This window comes from Chiloscyllium punctatum, chromosome 4 (genome assembly GCF_047496795.1).
Source record: "Chiloscyllium punctatum isolate Juve2018m chromosome 4, sChiPun1.3, whole genome shotgun sequence".
NCBI classification, from domain to species: domain Eukaryota; kingdom Metazoa; phylum Chordata; class Chondrichthyes; order Orectolobiformes; family Hemiscylliidae; genus Chiloscyllium; species Chiloscyllium punctatum.
This window is the reverse complement of record NC_092742.1, coordinates 68977297-68998904: the sequence shown is the minus strand read 5'-3', so window position 1 is coordinate 68998904 and position 21608 is coordinate 68977297. Positions and strand designations below refer to the sequence as shown.

At 38.2% G+C, this 21608-nt stretch overlaps 1 protein-coding gene across 4 annotated transcripts in view; it reads left to right on the top strand.

Annotated features, from left to right (window-relative positions):
* The window catches only part of akap6 (A kinase (PRKA) anchor protein 6), a 413822-nt gene that overhangs the window by 191568 nt on the left and 200646 nt on the right, over nt 1-21608 (top strand). For all 4 annotated transcript variants that reach the window (XM_072568962.1, XM_072568965.1, XM_072568963.1 and 1 more), the window contains 3 exons: nt 7784-7906; nt 10253-10349; nt 13662-13825. In XM_072568962.1, coding sequence (XP_072425063.1) covers nt 7784-7906; nt 10253-10349; nt 13662-13825 — 384 coding nt within the window. The remainder of the gene's footprint in view (nt 1-7783; nt 7907-10252; nt 10350-13661; nt 13826-21608) is intronic.

Genomic DNA, 21608 nt, shown 5'->3' with positions numbered 1-21608 from the left:
CAACTTACAGAGATAAGGCTATGTGGACTAGGTGACGTAACTGTCAAGAATATGGGAATGTTACAACTTGCATTATAACCACAAGGAGTGTTAAAATGTTACATTGTTTGCAAATGAAAGTCTTCACTCCTGAAAAAGCATACTCGTTCCAACCTCAACTTACCTTAAGGAGTCAGAAGGGGTCCCATTAATTCCAAGAGAACAACTGGTCCAGTTAGAAAGTACCATGAACTAACTTGTAAATATACAACCTTTTTATGCTTCTCAGATTTCTAGGAGACTCCTAACAAAAGAAAGAAACAAGTGACACCACTTATGTTGGCACAAGGGAACTGTTAAACATTGTCAACATAAAGGAAGTCACATATCTCACAGGACTGGTGGAAATATTTATTCCTCTGTATTCCGAAGCAGAACAGTCAGTGCTAGTGATAGTGCCAAATAAGCAGTAAACTTCCAGAAATACAACTGACAGGCTGAAAAAATTTACTCTATTAGTTAAATAAGTAAAGTGGGCAACTGAAAATGTCCAGCCTGATCAACAGCTCATGGGAGATACGCAGCATATATCTCCATGGGAGCCAAGCTAATGTCTCCAGATCTATACACGATCAATAAGGAAAAGATGCTTTGTTTACACATCCAGAATACTACAAAGGACAGACTATTTATCCAAATTAAAAAGTGATTGCCTGATACCAAAACTCAAAATTTTACAAGGAAGATCATACTTATTTCAATAGAAAATCTTCCAGGAAAGGAATTCACGAGATTATAAATTCCTCAGATAAGGTAATGTATCAACAAAAACTTTGACAAGTAACAATGTCCTCTGTGAAGGATAGCTGTGAGATTAAAGATCCTCTAGTAGAGAAATAATCAATGGCTCAATAAGAGTTCACAGTCCTCAAGCAAGACATCTACATTTTCCAAGTCTGAGAGATGCATCCCAAGAAAATTTGGAAAGTGGCCACGCTTGAGGGAGATGTGATTGTGGTAACTGTATTCCATCCATGATTATGTAATGGGATAACTGTGGGGAAAGAAATTTGAATAAGGTAATAGTCCTGAATGGCTCCACTCATTCTACTGATGCCACAAATTGTCTGGGGTTGAGACAGAGGACAGAATCTTATAGGAGTCTGAGTGACGTGAGCAATGGTGAGATTTGCTGATTGAGACATCACAAGTACCTCACTCCAGCTTTTATACCAAAGTTTACCAAATTGATTCTTGGATGGTGGGGCTAATCTATGAGAAGAGGTTGAATTGGTTAGGATTATATTCATTGGAGTTTAGAAGAATGCGTCAGGAATCTCATAGAAACCTATTAAATTCTAACAGGACTAAACTGGTTAAATACAGGAAAGATGTTCCTGATGGTGAGAGAGTCCTGAACAGAGTCATAGTTTAAGGATTTAAGTTTGCTCGCTGAGCTAGAAGGTTTGGGTTCAGATGTTTCGTCACCAACAAGATAACATCATCAGTGAGCCTCCAGTGAAGCACTGGTGTTATGTCCCACTTTCTATTTATCTGTTTAGGTTTCTTTGGTGTTTGGTGATGTCATTTATGGTTTGTTTTTCTCAGAGGATGGTAGATGGGTTCCAAATCAAATTGTTTGTTGATAGAGTTCTGGTTGGAATGCCATTCTTCTAAAATCACCTTTACAATGTTTTCAAGAAGAACGGGTACCCAATAAGCACAGTCCGTCGATTTCTCAGCAACAAACCCAAACAAGCAGACAAAACACGTCCAGAAACACTCACCACTCCCCCCTACATCAAAGATATCTCTGAAATGATTGCCAGACTACTCAGACCTCTTGGCATCATGATAGCCCACAAACCCATCAACACACTAAAACAGCAGCTAATGAACGTAAATACCCTATACAGACAATAAGCAAAACAAACATCATTTACAAAACACCCTGCAATGACTGTAACAACACTACCAACAGGCAGTAAACTAGCCACCAGGATACATGAACATCAACTAGCCACAAAAAGACATGACCCACTAACCCTAGTAACCTTACATACAGACTAGGAAGGGCTCAACTTTGACTCGGACAGCACATCCATCCTAGGACAAGCCAAACAGAGACATGCACAAGAACTCCTGAAGTATGGTATTCCACCTGGAACTTTATCAACAAACACATTGATTTGGACCCATGTACCATCCTCTGAAAAACAGAACTGGAAATAACATCACCAAACACCCAAACAAACCTAAACACACAAATAGAAAGCAGGACATAACACCAGCGCTTCACCAGAGGCTCACTGATGATGTTAGCCAGTATGATGACAAAATATCTGAAACCGAACCTTCCAACTCAGTGAGCAAACTCACATCCAGAACCTCAACTTGAGCCAGAAATCTTTTCAAAACTCATTTAAGGATTTAAGTTAAATCTTTTGGGACTGAGATGAGGAGAAATTTCTTCACATAGAGAATGGCGAGCCTATGGAACTCACTATCACAGAAAGTGGTTCAAACCAAAACATTGTGTTTTCAAGAAGAAAGTAGTTATAACTCTTGTCACTAAAAGCATCAATACGTTTGGGGAGAACGTGGGATTGGGGTCTTGGGCTTAATGATCATCTATGATCATATTGACTGATGAAGCAGGCTTGAGGAGTCAAGTGGTCAACTGCTCCTATCTTCTGTATGTTTCAATGCTTTCCTTGCCTTTTTGTGCTTTGCCCCCTCAGCCAGCGATATAAGGCTCATATTCCTTCTGTTTTATCTTACTGGTTAGCATAGCTACAAAGGCAAGAAACTTGTCATAGTTGTCAGCAAACCTAGTCAAGTCAAGAGCAAGGCATTTAGTAAGGGGGTCTGAGCACAGTAAGTGAAAGGCAGCTTTCATTACCAGTCCAGGGACTTGGACATGATCAGATACTTGGGGCAGTCAGAGTCAGGATGTTCTCTACATTAGGGATGACGAGCCAAGTGATAGTCTATCCCTTGCTTTCAGCCTTTCCACCCAATGGTGGGCTGTTTTTCTCCTGCAATGAGAGAGAGGCCACTATTACAGAGATGTGTGGGACAGCTGTTACATCTGGAACAATTGAGGAGGTGTCCCAAATGAGTGATCAGGCCACACAGAGGGTATATAGGATTAGTGGTTTGGGATGGGAGACAGCAAGTGAGGGAAGATGTTGCAGGTTGTCTCGTGTCATAGACTCCGCTCACAGTCCTGAGGAAAGAGGAAATCCTACATCTACCCTATCCAACAGAACCTCCAGCTATCTGTCCCGAACGTAGGGTGCCAGGTTTCCTTAGTTTGCCATGTCTGGGACAAATGTCAGGTACCATATAGTACAGCTCCAAATTGACAGTGTTGTTCAGGTGCACAATGCACTTTCAAGGATGTGGCAGATGCGAAGAGTGCTGACATGTTCCAGGAAATCTGCAGAGTGACGGGTTGTTCCAGGAAGAGCAAATGGTAAGATGGAGCAGGAATTACACATGATGCGTGCAATAGTGGAAAGTAGGTAGTTCTGAGGCGAGTTTGGGACTATATAGCAAGATGTGGGCAGGTGATGGCCTCGTGATATTATACTAATCCAGAGACATGGGTAATGTCCCAGACATTTGGGTTTGAATCCCACCATGGTAGATCGAGGAATTCGAATTGAGTAAAAATCTGGGATTAAGAGTTTAGTGATGACCATAAAAAAAAGTCAATTGTTGAAAAAATCTGGTTTGGTTGATTAATGTCCTTTCAGAAGGAAACTGCCATCCTTACCTGATCTGACCTACATGTGACTCTAGACTTACAACAATGTAGTTGACTCTAAACTGTTCTCTGGACATTTAGGGATGGTCAATAAATGCTGGTCTGGCCAGTGACACCCATATTCTGCAAATGAAGAATGGGAATAAAAACATACTTGGCTGCGTGGCAGAAATGCCCCCAAAAAGCTCAGCACCGGTCAGATCTAGCCAAAAAAAGTAAGATTCAGGCCAGGGAGTTCTACTCTAGCTTTTAGATGGAGCAGATGTATTTGTACCAGCTCCCTAAAGTCCTAGTAGCTGGATCTGACTAAATGTAGTTCTATTTATTGCTACCACATAATGAACCCTTTCGATATTTGAAAACCATGAGAACAGCAGGTACTCGACAGTGGTATCTGCTCTATCATCTACATTCAATATAATTTTTCCTGCAGTTATGCAAATGTGCAAGCTTCATGCACAGGAGCGACTTCCAGAACCAGGAGTCAGTGTATTAGTTGGTTTTGCGTGAACCCTTGAAGAATCTGAGCAGCTCAGAGGGACCATTATCCGTCACTAATTCTTTTCATTTCAAAAATATAGTTTGTTTGTAAAATGTCATCTATAAGTGCATATAAAGGTTCTAAATCAATTCTGTATAGTCTTTGCAGAGAGAAAATAATAACAAACAAAACATTGGAAATTTAACATTTCTCAGAGCTTCTTGACAGTTGCAAGAACAAAGACATTTTCTGCTTATGCTAGAAACTACTAATGTTCATTTTGAGGCAACGTGAGGGTCTGAGAACTGAAGAGACTCATAATCCCAAACATAACTGGTTGAGAATAACGCCAGCACGTTTCAGGCAGACCAAGTGCAGCTTTTACTGAGTTGATGGGCCTTCAGGTGCAGTTGATGTTTGTCTTGGTGGGCATGCCAGGGAACAGACCATACAGCACAGATTCCTGCATCATGAAAATACTCAGGGATGAATCTCGACAAAATCCACTGCATCTCTCTCCAGACCTTCTTTGCAAATGCACATTCCAGAAGGATAAGGGTGATAGTCTTTTTGTCAGAACTTTGAGGGCAGTGAGCAGTGGTGCACAGGAATAGGTGTGCATGAAGGATCTGATGGGCAGTGCCCTTCTCACCACCAGAAGAAAGTGAGGACTGCAGATGCTGGAGATCAGAGCTGAAAATGTGTTGGTGGAAAAGCGCAGCAGGTCAGGCAGCATCCAAGGAACAGGAGAATCGACGTTTCGGGCATCAGCCCTTCTTCAGGAATGTTTTGGTTCTTCATTCCTGAAGAAGGACTGATGCCCGAAACGTCAATTCTCCTGTTCCTTGGATGCTGCCTGACCTGCTGCGCTTTTCCACCAACACATTTTCAGCCCTTCTCACCACCAGCCATACTATGTCTTGGCACTTGTTGGACAGTTCTGGTGATGAAGCAATTTGCCTAAAAATTATGAGAGTCTGCTCATGGAACCACCTTTCTGCCCTGAATGGAAAGGTATCTAATAAAAAATGTTCCGGTTCATGTTAATTCTCTAAATTTGAAAGAACCACTGATGCCATATCTCTTCCTTTATGGCAAAGTAAAAGCAAAGTTAACTTACTGAGGAATGCAGCAAGATATCGTTTAATAAATTAGGGGGAGAAGTAACGCGATGGTCACAATTTTTTCAAACAGATGAGAAATCTTCGGTTGGACTATAACCTGGTGTTGTGTGATTTTTAAACTTTGTCCACCCCAGTCCAACATCAGCTCCTCCATGTCAAAACTTTCATTATTACCATCAATTTTAACAAAGATTAACAATAATCAGTGTGCAGCTTTGTTTGTGACTTCTAATGCAATGATATAATTATAATCAAAGATTTCTCATCTGTTTGCAAATAAAATGACCATCTCATTACTTCTCCTCTTAATTTATTAAATGATATGTTAAGGACTTTTAAAATATAATTTGCTGTACTCACTAAGTTGAGTTTATTTTTACCATGCCATGTGGTATCAGTGCTTCCATGGGTTGGGAAAGAAGTAATTTTGGTGATTGACCAGACTTGGCATGAATTGTTTCTCCCCAGATTAACAGAAAGACAGGTGTTTCATCATGGCTTTAGCCTGAAAGAGTGATTAATAGAATTGGAACCAAAGGCATACAGAACTAACAACATCCAAAAAAAGAGGTAATTCTATAATTCAGAAAGAAGTATAAAAATTACTTTGAATACGTTCTTGTGCACTTAGTGGTTCATCAAAGTAAGTAGCTGTTTGTTTGTCGGAGAAATCGGAATTTAATTAAGCTTTGGTTGGAAGAAACGTTTCAATCTAATGTGAAATGATTTTAGTCAGTTTGAGCCTACATTGTTGTGGGTATGGGGCCACAGTATAAAACTGTCTCTAATTTGACACATGTTTGCAACTTAACAAAATTAACAGTCATCACTTAGAGAAAGTACATGGTAGCTCATGTGCGAAATACAAAATGTGATGCATGAGTAAAAATGCTTCTTGAGGTTGCAGCTGCGATATATTGTTGATGTACAATTCAAGGGCTGCTGTCTGTATCTAACCATGTAATTCTTGCAAATACTTGTTGCTTGAAGGACAGAAATAGGAGTTGTCCTTTTCCCAATATGAACATCCTTCACTAGGAGAAGCTTAAATTCAACAGCAATAACCACTCAAAATTATATTGCCTTACATACAAATGTCAATTTCTGAGAGATGTATTGGCCCAGACATTCTGATGGCCAGAGAGTCACGTAGCAATGTGGACTGGAGTTGGGCATTGGGACTATGCAGAAACTTTGACCTAGATGATTCTGAAAGAGTTGCCAAGGAAAGTGATAATTCCAATGGACAATTTCACTTTATTTAAAACCCTCAGAAAGTCCCTTGAAGTTAGAGAATTTGGAGAGTGCCGATTAATTTAAGCTTAATAGTTATCCAGGGTAAGTTAGGATTACTGCCAGAAATCCACCTGGACATTTTACAACCATCTATAAACTTTTCTGTACCAATGGAATATTAATGTGATAAACACTGAGACACTTTTGTAACTATTAAATCACTGCTGTGACTTATTTTGCTTTCTATTTTCTGCATGGTAACATACTCAGAATTTGTTATATATTTTTGAATGTTACAAGTGGGTGAGGAGGGTAGAATGGCTCCAGTTTTTCATTAATGTATGTACTTGCAAACATGCGCAGAGATTATTTTTAATAAACGTGCAGAAACGGGACAGCGTTGTACTTAATTCAGTCAAATAAAATAATGAAATTTCTTACTGCTCTGTATTGTTAGTCTGAAAGTGCCGAATGGGTTCTTTAAGGTCTGATCTGAATAAATACTAGAAGAAATGTGCACTTTAATAGAAAGCAAAAATGTATTAGCTTAATCTAATTTAGGTATATACAAACTAATGAGCATCTATTAGCTTAAACTACCTTTGACATTTTCCACAAGTGAGTCTCACTGTCTTTGCCCATCCTGGGTGACGGGTTGACACTTGAAAGTCTATCTGAGTTTCCATAGTACTGGTCCTTGAACCCCAGTCCCTAGCTCCGTCTCACAAACCCCAGTCCAAAGGTGAAAGGTTCCAGCAAGCTGGAGAAAGTTACCAAGTTAACGCTATTCTGAATCTGATGTTCACAAACAAATCCAGTTGCAAACTAGCCTGTTCTCAAACTAAGGCAAGGTTGTTGTTAAAACAATCGGCTGTTGTTACACTAAGCTTGTTTTTCATGTATTTTCCTGCAATTGCTTATTGCCATGTTCAAATAATCCTTAATGATCTGGTTTGGAAATATCAATTTTGAACCAAATACTAACACTTTATTCAATGGGTGGTTTTATTTTATCACAGAAAGACAAACAAAAGAGGGCTAATATGATGTCTGACATCAGAAATAAACTGTGATTGTCATTCAGCGGAACACTTGAACCTATTATTCTCTGCAATGGCTAAAGATTTAGTTTAATAACTAAGTTAAGTTTAATGACTTTAATTACTTATCAAATTATTCCTGTTTCTTTAGGGTTTTGTAAATAAGCTCGATGAATTGATTCATTGGTTGTTTGAAGCCATGGAAACAACTGAAAACTGGACACCTCCGAAAGCCGATACATGCAGTCTGAAACTTTATCTGGAAACCCATTTGGTAAGACATGTGCTCCTGAAATCTCATATTAACAAAATGAGTTATATATTAAAATCTTTTGATTTAATAGAACAAGTATGCTGTATAAAATACTTAATGTTCAGGAACACTTTCTTCATATAAGTGGCAAATCTCTTATACATCAAGAAAGAAGAACATTGAATTATTTTAGTTATAATAACACCGCACTATTCACTAAATGAATTTTGATTGATTTAAACCATAATGCAATATGTTTATTATGTGAGGGATCCTTGTTGGAATTTATCGAGTGTGTACTTGAACCATAAGCAGAAATCCTGGGACATATTGGTTTCATCCCAGATGAGCTGTAATTGACTGCAGCAATATCAATTTAAGGAGAATTCTATTTCTCATCACTATCCAGTGTAAATCTCAGGGACTACTATAATCAGTCAGAAAAAGTAAGTTAACATATAGGGTATTACAAATTAAAGAAAACTTCCTTCAAATTTAAAAACAAATTGTGCAAATGTTCTTCACTTTTTTGTGAAGTTGTTGCTTAATTATCAATGTTTGGGACCATGCTTAGTATCCAGTTATGGATATAAATAAGGTTAGCCTGTTAATATCGGCTATTGTTGAAAATTTTGTTTCATAAGTGTTCTGACTCTATTGAAAATATTACATTGAAACAGTGAAAACCATTAGATTTTGAAAAAAACATTATTAAGTCAGTGTCTTAACAATTTGTTTTTTATTTCACATTACACTTGCTTAGGATTGTCTGAACAGATCAAAAATCAAGTTACAATTAATTGCTTTGCTCTTTATGATCATCGCTATCAATGCAAGAATAATGTTTTTGCAACTATTTCATTGTAATAATTAATTCACCAGCAATTGGTCACTAACAAATCGGAAATTCTGTGTCACTGGCTATAGGTTCATTGGAACCTTTTGTGGCTGGTAAGTTTGATCTTAGAGATGCATCTCCAAACGCACATTTGGAAGGCATTTCTGGGAGGTGAAATTGATTCTTGCAAAGGAAGTATGGAAGAGGAACTGGAGAAAAGAATGCCAATGATCCCAGGGCCAAGGACCACTTCCATCTCCTGGCAACACCTGCAAAATGTGTGGTTGGGGTTATAGCTGCAGGGTTGCTTAAAAATCTGAAATCATATCTTCAACAATTATTAAAATTCAGATCCAGCGAAACAATTGTATATTTTAATTGGCACAGATGCACAAACTAGAATGGATTTAGACACAAACATTTATATACAAATAATATATATGTTTAAACTGTTCACTTTTAAAAGAGTTCTTTTGGACCTCTGCAATCCTTGGTTGAGTGTGTTATCAGGTGATCATGCCTCTACTAATGTTCCTTTTCAGTTAGCATATAAATATTCAGGGGTTGTCTTCTGTGATCAGAAACCTTATCTTGAGGATTAGGTGATTTGACCACGAATCCTTTCAGTGAGAACAATTCAAGATAACCAGTCATCCCTGTACCCATTCAATGGCTGAGCTATCTGACAATGTGTCAATTTATTCTACTGGGTATTGGGCAGCACCTCAAAAGTTAATGCTTCCAAATAAACCTGTTGGACTATAATCTGGGGTTGTGTGATTTTTAACTTTATCCACCCCAGTCCAACACCAGCACCTCCAAATCGTGGGTATTAATGAGCATAATTATGCGATTTCAGTTGTTGTTTTTCAATGGAGCCTCGCACAAAAGTTGTGGAGAATGATTGATGTTACACCACCAGTCACACTTCTTTCATGTGTTTATAAAAAAGGTGTGATTGCAAAAAGTGAGTAGAGACTTAAAATAACTAGGTTCAGGATCCAATGCCAACACCCATTCATCCAATTGCAGTAGCATTATTCCACCAGAATAAAAACATTTTTGGTTCATGTTTTTAGTCCATTAGGTTTGGGTTTCATTGGTGAATAATGCACCTCCTACTTTGGTACTAGGTCAGTGAGACCCATGTTGAAACTATAGTTGTTACTGAGTTAACAAAATTCAGCTAAGTCAATAATGGGGGCATGATAACCACTCTAGTTGCACTCTGGCAGACAGGCAAATCATTGAGGATTCTTGTTTCTGATTTCTATCTAATGCCCTATGTTACATTCTAGAACATACATAGGAGGAAGAATGAAATGTGTCTGTATGTTTTCTGTGATAAAATAGCTTGCTAAGGCATTATGCAGAGTAGATACTGGAGGAGTCTAGGATTCAAAACTTTGGTATTATTTCCTAGCTTCTCGACAGGATTAGACAACTGGAAAAAGAACCTATCGATCTGCTTTTAAAAAACAAAATCAGGTAATTTCGAGGCTGCTAATTTTTAACTTCTTTTGTTGCAGTGTTTTAAACTCAATGTAGATAGTCACTGTGCACTAAAAGATGCTGTGGTAGAAGAAGGACAGCAACTTCTGGAGCTCATTGAATCACGCAAATCAGGTAAGTCCTCGAAGTAATAACAATTTCAGGAGTCTGTCACAATGTCCCTTTATTTAAGCAGAATCTACTTTGACAGTGGCGCTAATTGGAAAATCAGGATCTGACTAAATCTACATTTGACATGAATTTCGGTTGATGTTCAGAGGGATTTGGGTGTACTTATACAATGGACACAGAAAGTTAACATCAAGCTCAATCAATGAGGCTACTGTCATGTTGGCCTTCATTGCTTGGAGATTAGTGTACAAGAATAAATTGTTTGGGGTCCTGGTGAGACCACACCTGGAATATTGTCTGTACTTTTGGTCTCCATAGTTAAGGAGGGTTACACTTGCGTGAGAGGCAGCACAATAATGGTTCACTAAATTGAACCCTTAGATAACAAGTGTCCTATAACAAGAAGCTGAGCTAATTGAGTTCACATTCTCTGGAGTTAAAAAGAATGAAGGTTGGTCACATTGTAATGTACACAATTCTGAAGAAGCTTGACAAGTTAGCCAGTGAGAAGTTCTTTTCCCACAATCTGGAGAATCTAAAATAGAGGTGCACAATCACAGGATAAGAGGATGATCATCTAGGACTGATATAAGCAGAAATTTCTAGACTAAAAGGATTGTGAGTCTTTTGAACTCTTTGCTCTGGAGGGTTGTGAATACGTTATTGTCACATGTATTTAAAGTTAAGACAGACAGAATTTTGATCTCTCATGGAATCAGGAAGTGCTGAGGGCAAGTGGGAAAGTGGAGTTTAAGCTAAAAATCGCCATCACTGTCAATATTTTCAAATCAACTTGTTCAGAGAATTCATTCTACTTTGCTGGAACAGTGGGATGTGAATCTAGGCCTCTGGGCTCAGAAATAAGCATACAACCACTGGGGCACCAGAGCTCTTTGTATTATTGTATTATTCTGACTGTGACAGGAGGAATGTGTTAATAATTAAATCCTACTATTCCACCAGTCACACCATTAGAATAAATATCTTGATTCAATTATCAAAATAGTCAGTTCCACTCTTTTGTACTCCTACCCAGAATAACAGAAATGTTGACCAGACTTCTTTAATGATCTCAAAATAATCCAGTTGTGATAAATAGAACCTATTCTTTAAGCAAGCAGCAACTACTGATTAACATCCAAGCTACAATTCAGAATTAAACTATATAGCCTTAATCCCATATGCAGACACAATCTCACAATACAAAGACCAGTCTCTGCAGATCAGATGGATTTTCCAAAAAAAAGTGATAAAAAGATGATTGAAACAAACAGCTCCCATTCAGACCCAATTAAAGATTAATAATCCTTTTGTAGTCCTTCTTAACTGTCAACCAAAAAGAGAAAACAGGCTGCAACTGTCATTGAGAGTTAAAAGAATCCTCTGCTGGACTCCTTAGATTGAAAACCCAGGTAAGGAAAAAGAAAACATCCGGTCATGTCATTTAAATAGCTTATTTTGTTACATTCATCCATATTAATAATGCTTGTCTGAAAAGCTACAATTATTTCTGCAAAGACTCTGAGTTCACATATTGATTGACAGTTCAGAGATGCTACTCAAGGAATATTCTTCTTTTAATTGGGTCTGAATAAGAGTTTGTTTGTTTCAATAACAGATGAAGGAGTTTTAAAAGGTTTGGACCGAATCTTCCGGTCCAGAGGCAGCTTTGGGACAGAAACTTGATTAGGAGGGGTGATAACATATTGAAACACCATTGCTTTACCAACGCTATTCAAATTAAGTTATGGGTGGGAAAACCAAAGTTTGTCTTTTCTATTCCACCACCAAATGAGGCCCTTAAACAATCATTGGTCTTTCCAATGAAGCTGAATCAGCTCCAAGTTGGATAATAACAAGTTACCACTGCAGACAGGTTGTTATTGGGTGGGGGATTCCCTCAATCAGCACTAACCTATGCATGACCACTGCCAACTGCTGCCCTTCATTCTGGCTTTATGACCCCCACCCCATGGGATGCTCCCCACCACCTAAAACAACACTCAGCTGTTATCTGCTTGTTCCTCCATCTTGAGATGCTAGGACCAGTTCTGTAGCCAGCAGAAAATCCTCAAATCCCTTAATAAGTTTCTGCCCATGATGTGATATTAATCTCAAGATATTAGTAGGAACGGCAGTCAAAGAGATATTTATGTAACATTTTGTTTAGCTAAACATAATATTTTCTTGTTGATTTTACAGAAAGGTGTAAATCCCAGTGTTCCACTTTATCTTATGTGTTGCCACCTTGTGCAGGTTAGATGAATTGGCCATGCTAAATTGCCCATAGTGTTCAGGGATATGTAGGTTAGGTGCATTAGTTATGGGTAAATGTAGAGTGATAGGTTGGGGAATGGGTCTGGGTGGTTATTCTTTGGAGGGTTGGTATGGACTTGTTGGGCCAAAGGGCCTGTTTCCATACTGTAGGGATTCTATGATATTATGATTCTATTGTGCACTTAATTAAAATTAACCCATTATATCCTAGCACTTAAGAAACCCAGTACTTCACTCTTCACTCGTATTAGAAGTTACAGAAAATATAGTTTTAAATTGCATTTTGAACTTTATTTTAAAATCTGACAATGTATTCTTGCCTACTGTTCTTCTGTCGTCAGATTGAGTTAAAACATGATTGAAGATACAACTCTGTGCAGTCAGTCCCGCTGAGAATCTGTTTGAGTCCAGCATATAGCAGAAGATAAAAGTATTTTCTGCCAGCATCTTAGATGATTGTGGAGTCTGTAAATTAATGTATGTCTTGTAGTCTCAATCTTCTCAGTCAGCACAATTTATACCAATCTTAAGCATTGTATCTAATTTGATAGTATGAGACCCTAAGAGGTTCCAAGAGTTTGAAATGCTGTATTGATTAGTACAGCAGGGAACTGTTCAGAAGTTTGGGTTGTGGCAAATCATTGAAGCATTGCCAATACAATACTGAAATAAGTAATACTATTCCTCACCTAAAACCATCACAGTAGGGAACATGGTTTTTTTTATATTTTCCATCATTATGATTCCGTACTTCGTAGGATTCAACGCATTTCAAGTTTAATATGTAAATAGCACTTGATGGTGCTATTTGTTAACTAGGGTTACATGAATTAATATTGGAAACAGGTTTAGAGGTATCCTTTTCCCTTTAGATGTTTCAGTTCAACTTTGAAGAAGTAAAATGTGGCTTGATTGAAATATTTATGGGGAACTACAAGGTATATGATATTCTGTCTCCCCATAACATTTGTTAATTGATTGTTATTAGTGTTATGCTTCTTCTGTTGAGTGCTGATATCTAGTTGTTCTGCTTTGAAGGATTGAAAGACATGCTGCAGATTATTACAAGTCAATGGCAGGAGCTACAAAAACAAATCAAACGACAGCACAGCTGGATTCTTCGAGCACTGGACATAATCAAAGCTGAGATACTGGCAACTGATGTGACTGCAGATGGTTTAGAAGGATCTAGAAGCCCCATAGTAAGTTAGTTATATCAAACATGCCTTGAGATACTTTAAATGTGCAACAATTTATTAATTTTCAGCCACCATTTATAGCAAATGTTATTGTGTTTTCGAAGTAGAAGCAACTATACAATTCTATTTTCTCGTTAATGTACAAACACAAACACATGTTAACATCAGGAAATATTTGTACAATGTACATAACTGAAAACTGCAGTGATGCTGCTTGGAGGCTTGGAATAGGGCACATTAATGAAGCAAGGTATCACACTGACCAAATTTTGAGTTTGCTTTAAAAGAATTACCACCTCTTTGTTCCTTGAAAGTGGGGTCTCAGGTAGACAGGGTAGTGAGGAAAGTATTTGGTATGCTAGCCTTTATTAGTCTAAAAACTGAATGTCGGATTTGGGATGTCATGTTGCAGCTGTACAGGACCTTGGTTAGGCCACATTTGGAATAATGCATTCAAGTTTGGTCTCCCTGCTTTAGGAAAGACATTGTTAAATTTGAAAGGATTCAGAAAAGATTTACAAAGATGTTGCCTTGTTTGGAGTGTTTGAGCTATAGGGAGAGGCTGAATAGGCTGGGTCTATTTACCCTGGAGTATCGGAGGCTGAGGGGTGACCTTCTAAAGATTTATAAAATCATGAGGGGTATGGACAAGGTGAATAGCCAAGGTCTTTTTCTCAGTTTAAAGGGTATCCAAAACTAGAGGGTACAGATTTAAGCTGAGAGGGGAAATTTATAAAAGGAACCTAAGGTGCATCTTTTTTCGCACAGAGAGTGGTGTGTGTTTGAAATGAGCTGCCAGAGGAAGTAGTGGAGGTTGTTACAGTTACAACATTTAAAAGGCATTTGGATAGATATATGAATAGGAAGTGTTTAGAGAGATATGGACCAAATGCTGGCAAATGGAACAAGATTAATTTAAGATACTTGGTCAGCCCGGATGAGTTGGACCGAAGGGTCTGTTTCTGTGCTGTGCAATGCTGTGACTCTATGACTCTAATTATTCAAAGAGTAACTGTGTGACTTTATACAAAATATATTATACACCTTTGAGGTATACTTTCCTCTGTTTGTTAATGTTAGCAAAAAAAATTATGTGAATATAAAATGAGGATTTTACTCTTACTCAAAGCAACCTTCCTCCTGCTCATGCAGCACACTCCAATTCTTTGTTATTTCAACCATAGATTTCCAATATCCTTTCTCTTTTCTCCTCAAATCTGGTCAGTTGGCATCATCAGCAAGTGTGTAGATGTTTTGTGGGGATTTCCACATGTCCAGTATGTCTTAATTCTGTTTAATTGTATGTATAACTATCAGTAAATTCACTTTGTATGGGCAAGCAAATGATGTCACATTTCTTTTCAAGGAATATATTTTTCATTTCCAGGAAGTATCTGTCATGAAAGAGAGTTGGATCTTTTCACTGTAGCAATGTCTGGATGTAGAGAAATTTCATTGAGGCCTTTAAAATAATGAAAAGCTAGCTTGTGATGTATGTGTGTGATAAACCTAACATGAGAACAGATCTTAGTATTTGCTGTAATGCCACTTTGAAGATGAACTTCCATATTACATCTGTCAGCGAGTTTTACACACTGTGTTAATTTAAGTCTATGATAAGCAGATGAAACTTGTTTCTCTGAGCACTCAGAGGTAATTTAATTTAAAAAAAAAGGGCTATACTTATCCTTTTACTTTGGGCATTTAAATGTATGACCAAAAGTAGAAGGTTAGTTTTTGTAACGCAGTGACTAGTTTCCCCAGATTTTATTTATTTTACTGATGAAAAAAGTAGGTGGGGCAGCTGAAGCTTGTAGAACTATTACAATGCAAACACCCCATCCACCTCTCAATTTGGTCATTATTTTCTGATCTGAAGCCTTCCACTAATTTCTATAGTTGCCTCTTCTGGCTATTCTTTGAACAGTTATTAGAAATTTAAGCCCTTTTGTCTAGTCTCAGAAACAATTAAAACTCTCTTTTAAAGATGCAAATCTCTCGATTTTTACAGTGCACATTATTAACTTGGGCTTCCTTTCTGTTGCTGATCCAGTTTTTGCTTATGTTGATATTCAAACTGTTCACATCATATATTTCTTCATCTTCTTCTTTCCAGAGCCAATATTACTATTGTCTGTTGTGAGATATTTGTCATTGTATTTCATTATTTTATTTTTATTTTCATTGTTATTTTCACAGCTATATGTACATTCCCTGATGTAAGGGCAGAACTCAAAACTGTTTTATGTAACTGTCAATTAGTTAATTTCTCCTTGTAGCTCAACAGCTGGTAATATATGTGTACTTTATTTTGTTCTAACTGATTTTCACTTCAAACTTTATGAACATGTGATTTTTTTTTCTTGAAAGGACCGTCTACATAACGCTTACGAGGGCATTCTGCTTTTCTTAAAAACTTCATTATATCAACCCTCAGGTCTTCTCAATTTTGACACATATGCATCTGCTACCTCTTTCTGTTTCCTTAGTTTGATCAGTTTTCCTTCCAGATTCTGTTGGCTGCATCCTGTCTCTGTTGTACTTTATGCATACTTCTACTTTCTTTTCTGTTCTTTATATTTATTTCTGAGTCTACTTTTCTTCAGAGTTGCCCTCCCACCCTCTTCCAGCTGTTCTAGTTAGATAAAGACCACTTCTATTTACAATGTTACTCTTTGCTGATATTGCATGCTGCTCTTTGTCTTTCTTGTCAGTGTTGTATTAGCTGCTCTTTTTCTCAATTCAACTACAAATAGTAATTACATACTTAAAAAGCCAGCATGTTCAGACAGTGCTCACCAGTTATCAATTTTGCTGAGTGCTACTCAGTTTTTATCTCCTTAACTGTTAGCATCTTTGCACTTTGCTACATCCAATAAATTTCATACATCTAAAATGAAGCACCAAGATGAAATTTTCAAGTGACAAAGTATATTTTAAAATCCTGCCATAAAATGACTAGCATAATTAATATTTCACATCAGTTATCTCTCAAAATTGAAACAAAATTGACTCCTTACTACAACAGTTGTAAAGTGACACATGATCAATATACATTTAAAATATAAACACAACATTATATTTAAGTTTGAGATCAATATTCTATCAGCAATGATCTCGAAAACTTCTTTGGCCTTGAAATCATGTATTGGACGTATGCTTGTAGCGTTTTTATAAAACCCTTCTTATAGAACACGCTAACCTATTCAAAGTAACTGTGATAATTGATGAAACAGTTCAATGCAAAAATGTTAACTGTTTTGATGCTAGTAAAGTAGTGTGATTTCAGGGACCATATAAATATAACATTGATTTATTAACAATTCATTTATGAATTGATACATTATTTGCTTTGCCGTTTCTGAGAGAAAGTAAGGTGTGGTTTCCCCCTCAAAATATTAGATTGCTTTAGTTTCCCATCTTGTTTTCAATAGACTTTTCCTTCTATTCTCAGTAGTTTGTCCAGGAGAGGTTAGTAGAAATGATGAGCAGAATTTTACTTGCCATGAAGAGGTGGACTTCAATCCTGAAAATGGACTCGGGACCTTTACAGGGTCTATCTACTTTCTGCTTTGACCTAGACTGTTTTGCAGGTGAACAGGGAACCCAGTCTTCACTCATCCCCACCACATCTTCTTCCACCATGCAGCTATGAGGAAAATCATTGAAATATTCAATGGGTAATTAGCTTTGACCTTAGCCATTGGTTCTAGCTTTACCGAGCAGTGCATGGGTTTCCTGAGCTCTTTGCAACTCACTAGAGTCAGTGAAGCAAGTGCAGGGCAGGGAACACTTCTTCAGTGAAATTGACAGTGAAACAGACACCTGCCTGACAGCGTGTTCTTACAGGTTAACAAACGAACTCTAAATTCTTGGAAGTTACACGACCTGAAGTGCATTTTGCTGACATCACTTGTCTCGAGCATGAATGCAGATTATGAAACCCTACCTTCTGCCTCTGAAAAAGAACAAGAGCAGCACTCACACCAAAAGTGCTGTGAGCAATACCAACAGTAAACTTTGGTTTTCCTGCCCACAACTTAATTTGAATAGAGATGGTAAAGCAATGGTGTTTTGATAGTTATCACCCCTCCTCATCAAGTTTCTGTCCTATGCTCTTCCTCATCTCATTTGGAGCAGAAATAATTGCACCCCAGGTAGAAATAGGCCTTTACCTAATTGACTACTTCAGGGCCTCAATTGGCAGCAGATCAGAAAGGTCAAGTGTGGGTCTTTTCATACAGGATGCAATTTGATTGGTGGCAGGCAGTGGTATACCATCACCCTACTTAATTAATTCCCTTTCTGCATCTAGATCTGGAAGATTCCTCATAATATTTTCCTTTCTCATCCTTAAGATAAACTATGAAACCCTGAACACCTATCAGGGCAATGTGTGAATGAAGCACTGTTGAAGATAGCTAACTTTCTGTTCTTTGGGCCACCTAAAGATGAGAATTTAACTTTAATGCTTATAGTCTCTTTAAGAATCTTGGTTTAAGGACTAGTCTTCAGATTTCAGATTGCAGGTTTTCAGTTGCATATTTCTGCTTTTACGTGCCATTCAAGTCAAATAGTAATGATGGTCTCATGCAGGCTTTTGTTTAATTTTGGCACCAGTTTGAAGGAAGATAATTGGAACCAATGGAGGGCTGGACCAATCTAAGCCTTCTTTGTGAAGGGAAGCATTTTTTAAAGTTTCTTTTAAGCTGTATTTTATTTTCAGAGAGCAGTGCTTTTATAACCATTGAACTGACTATTTTTAAATTAGAACAGGAAGCTATTGGGCTTTTTCTCTTTTTTTGAAAGAAATAAGGTTCTCACTTATTTAGTTTTGTTTCTATTTGTAACTTCAGCCTTTTTTATTTTACATTAAGGCAATGTTGGAAATTTCTCGTAACTTACAAGAACTTTGATTTTCACCAGAAATGAATTGGTTGTCTTCTGACTGGTCAAGCAGCTATCTGCAGACCTGGAAAAGCACAGCAGGTCAAGCTGCATCTGAGGAGGAGGAGAATCAGCATTTCAGGCATAAGCCCTTCATCAGGAATGAAGTTTCCAGATGAAGGGCATATGCCCGAAATGTTGATTCTCCTACTCCTCGGATATTGCCTGACCTGCTGTGCTTTTCTAGCACTACACACTCGACTCTGATCTCCAACATCTGCAGTCCTCACTTTCTCTTATCTGCAGATCTGTATGGTTTACTGTGCTCACAGAAACTAATGCTGCTGATTGTGTGCACTCTATGATATGCAGTGCTGTTGATCAGTTGGTCTTCCATTAATTTTGCAATGGATCTGCCCTTGAGATCTTGGAATCAATTCTGCACAAATGGCCACCACTGCTAATCATGATATGGGCTTTGCCTTGAGCAGGATATTTTACCTGATAATGCTTATGTTATACGTTGTAACATAAACTAGAATTAGATAATACCACATTCAAGGATCCAACAGATATTTATTACAACTGGCTATTATACTTAAATATTACATTCTCAGATACAAGTGTTTGGCCTTGTAATAACCTATTCGGTTACAGCAAAAGAGCACATTTTTCATAATGTGTCATGCTTTAAGTGACCTGAGTTAAGACCAAGTCTAAGAACTTTATACCATTGTTACATGCCATGATACCACGAGCATATCTCTACAGGTATATTGATATGTTATGTCCCTTAACTGTACAAGTCGTTCTGCAAGAACACACATTTCATTAATGCCAATTCGCTGTAACATGTTGACAAATGGGAGACACTGTTTCTAAAGCATGAAATTTTAAAACATGTATTGGCTGTAATGCGATTGCATCGCCAACACTTTAAGCACTGTTTTAAAGTGCAATTTTTCTATAATGCGGGGTTGTCCAAGATTGCAATCATCACCTGTATAGTTAGATACTAACTGTGAGATTTGGCACACATTGAAGTCATGTGTCAGTGCAAAGTGTATGATACGGCATATTTTGCTACTTCTTGCAAATTTTATAATTTTCTCTAATCTTTTCTGTGAACCTCAAATATTCTTCTTCAACCACATTTGTGAGTTTTAACAGAAGTTCTCCCATTGACAAGTGGGGTAGGCAAATTTTCTGTGTAGTTAGATACTTGGAGCATTATTTTATTTGTGAATCAGTTAAGAACGCCAAACAAGATGTGCAGGTAACAACCTGTGGCATTGCCTGCTGCCCAGAAATCGAGAGGAGTTAGTGTAGTGCCATTAAAAGTGGGATGCATTTTGAATGAATCTCTTCTCTTCATTTTTATCTGTTGACCTTAACACTGATACCATTAAGACATGCAAACCAGTTGAGTGAGAAATATCAGGTCATTAATGGGATACAATAATGGTAAATTTCAGATCAATCAATTTTCCAAAATTAGTTGCTTTTTTGAGCTCTACGATAGGTTTCAATTGTACATTTTCACAGAATGTTTGCTCAAAAGCATAGCTTTCTCACTAGAAACAAAATCAGTACTCCAACTATGCCAAAGAAATCACTACTCTCTTCAATGACCAGGGAGTTGCCAGGCACACTGAGCAGGAGCGGGATGGGACTGCTGGGTAAGTGGGGTAATATATTTGGGTGGTTGCTTTACCCGAAACACTACTAAGCTAGTGTCTCCCACCCATCTTCCTCCTCTAACCAAAACAAAATGTGCCAGCTTGGTAAAGTAACTTGTTTTTTTTATTTTTCAATAGTCTCTTTCAGAATTTAGAATAGGGAATGGAGGTTAGAGTAGTTGAATGTTCCTCCTGCAGAATGTGGGAGGTAAGGGTCACCACTAGTGTCCCTGCTGACTTCAGCTGCGGGAAGTGTACCCAATTCCAGCTCCTCGAAAACTGTGTTAGGGAACTGGAGCTGGAGCTGGATGACCTTCGGATCATTTGGGAAGCTGAGAGGGTTTTTGAGGGGAGTTATAGGGAGGTAGTCCCACTTCAGGTACAAGAAAAAGGCAGATGGGTTAAAGTCAGGGGACGGAAAGGGAACCGGCAGACAGTGCAGGGATCCCCTGTGGCTGTTCCCCTCAATATACTGTTTTGGATACTATTGGATGGGGGGGGGTGACTTACCAGGGGTAAGCCTTGGGGTACAGGTTGTTATCTCTCGTTTGCTGCCCATGCCATGTGATAGCGAGGCAAGGAATAGGGAGACAGGGGAGTTGGGCATGTGGCTACAGGGGTGGTTCAGGAGGGAGGGTTTTGGATAGCTAGATAATTGGGGCTCATTCTGTGGTAAGTGGGACCGCTACAAACAGGATGGTCGACACCTGAATCAGAGGGGCACCAATATCCTGGGTGTGAAATTTGCTAATGATCTTTGGGAAGGTTTAGCAGGGGGATGGGAACCCAAATTGTAGTTCCAGTGGCCAGGAGGTTGAGAGTAGTGAGGTCAGAAATAAGATTTCAAGGTTTCAAGAGTACACCAGCAAGCAGGAAGGTGGTTTGAAATGTGTCTACTTCAATGTCAGGAACATCCGGAATGAGGTGGGTGAATTTACAGCATGGGTTGGTACCTGGGACTTTGATGTTGTGGCCATTTTGGAGACAGAGAAACAGCAGGGACAGGAATGGTTGTTGCAGGTTCTGGGGTTCAGATATTTCAGTAAGAAGAGGTAAGATGGTAAAAGGGGGAGAGGGTGTGGCATAGTTAGTCAAGGACAGTATTACAGTGGCAGAAAGGACGTTTTGAGGACTTGTCCACGGAGGTATATGGGCTGAGATTAGAAACAGGAAAGAAGAGGTCACCAAGTTAGGAGTTTTCTATGAGTCTCCCAATAGCT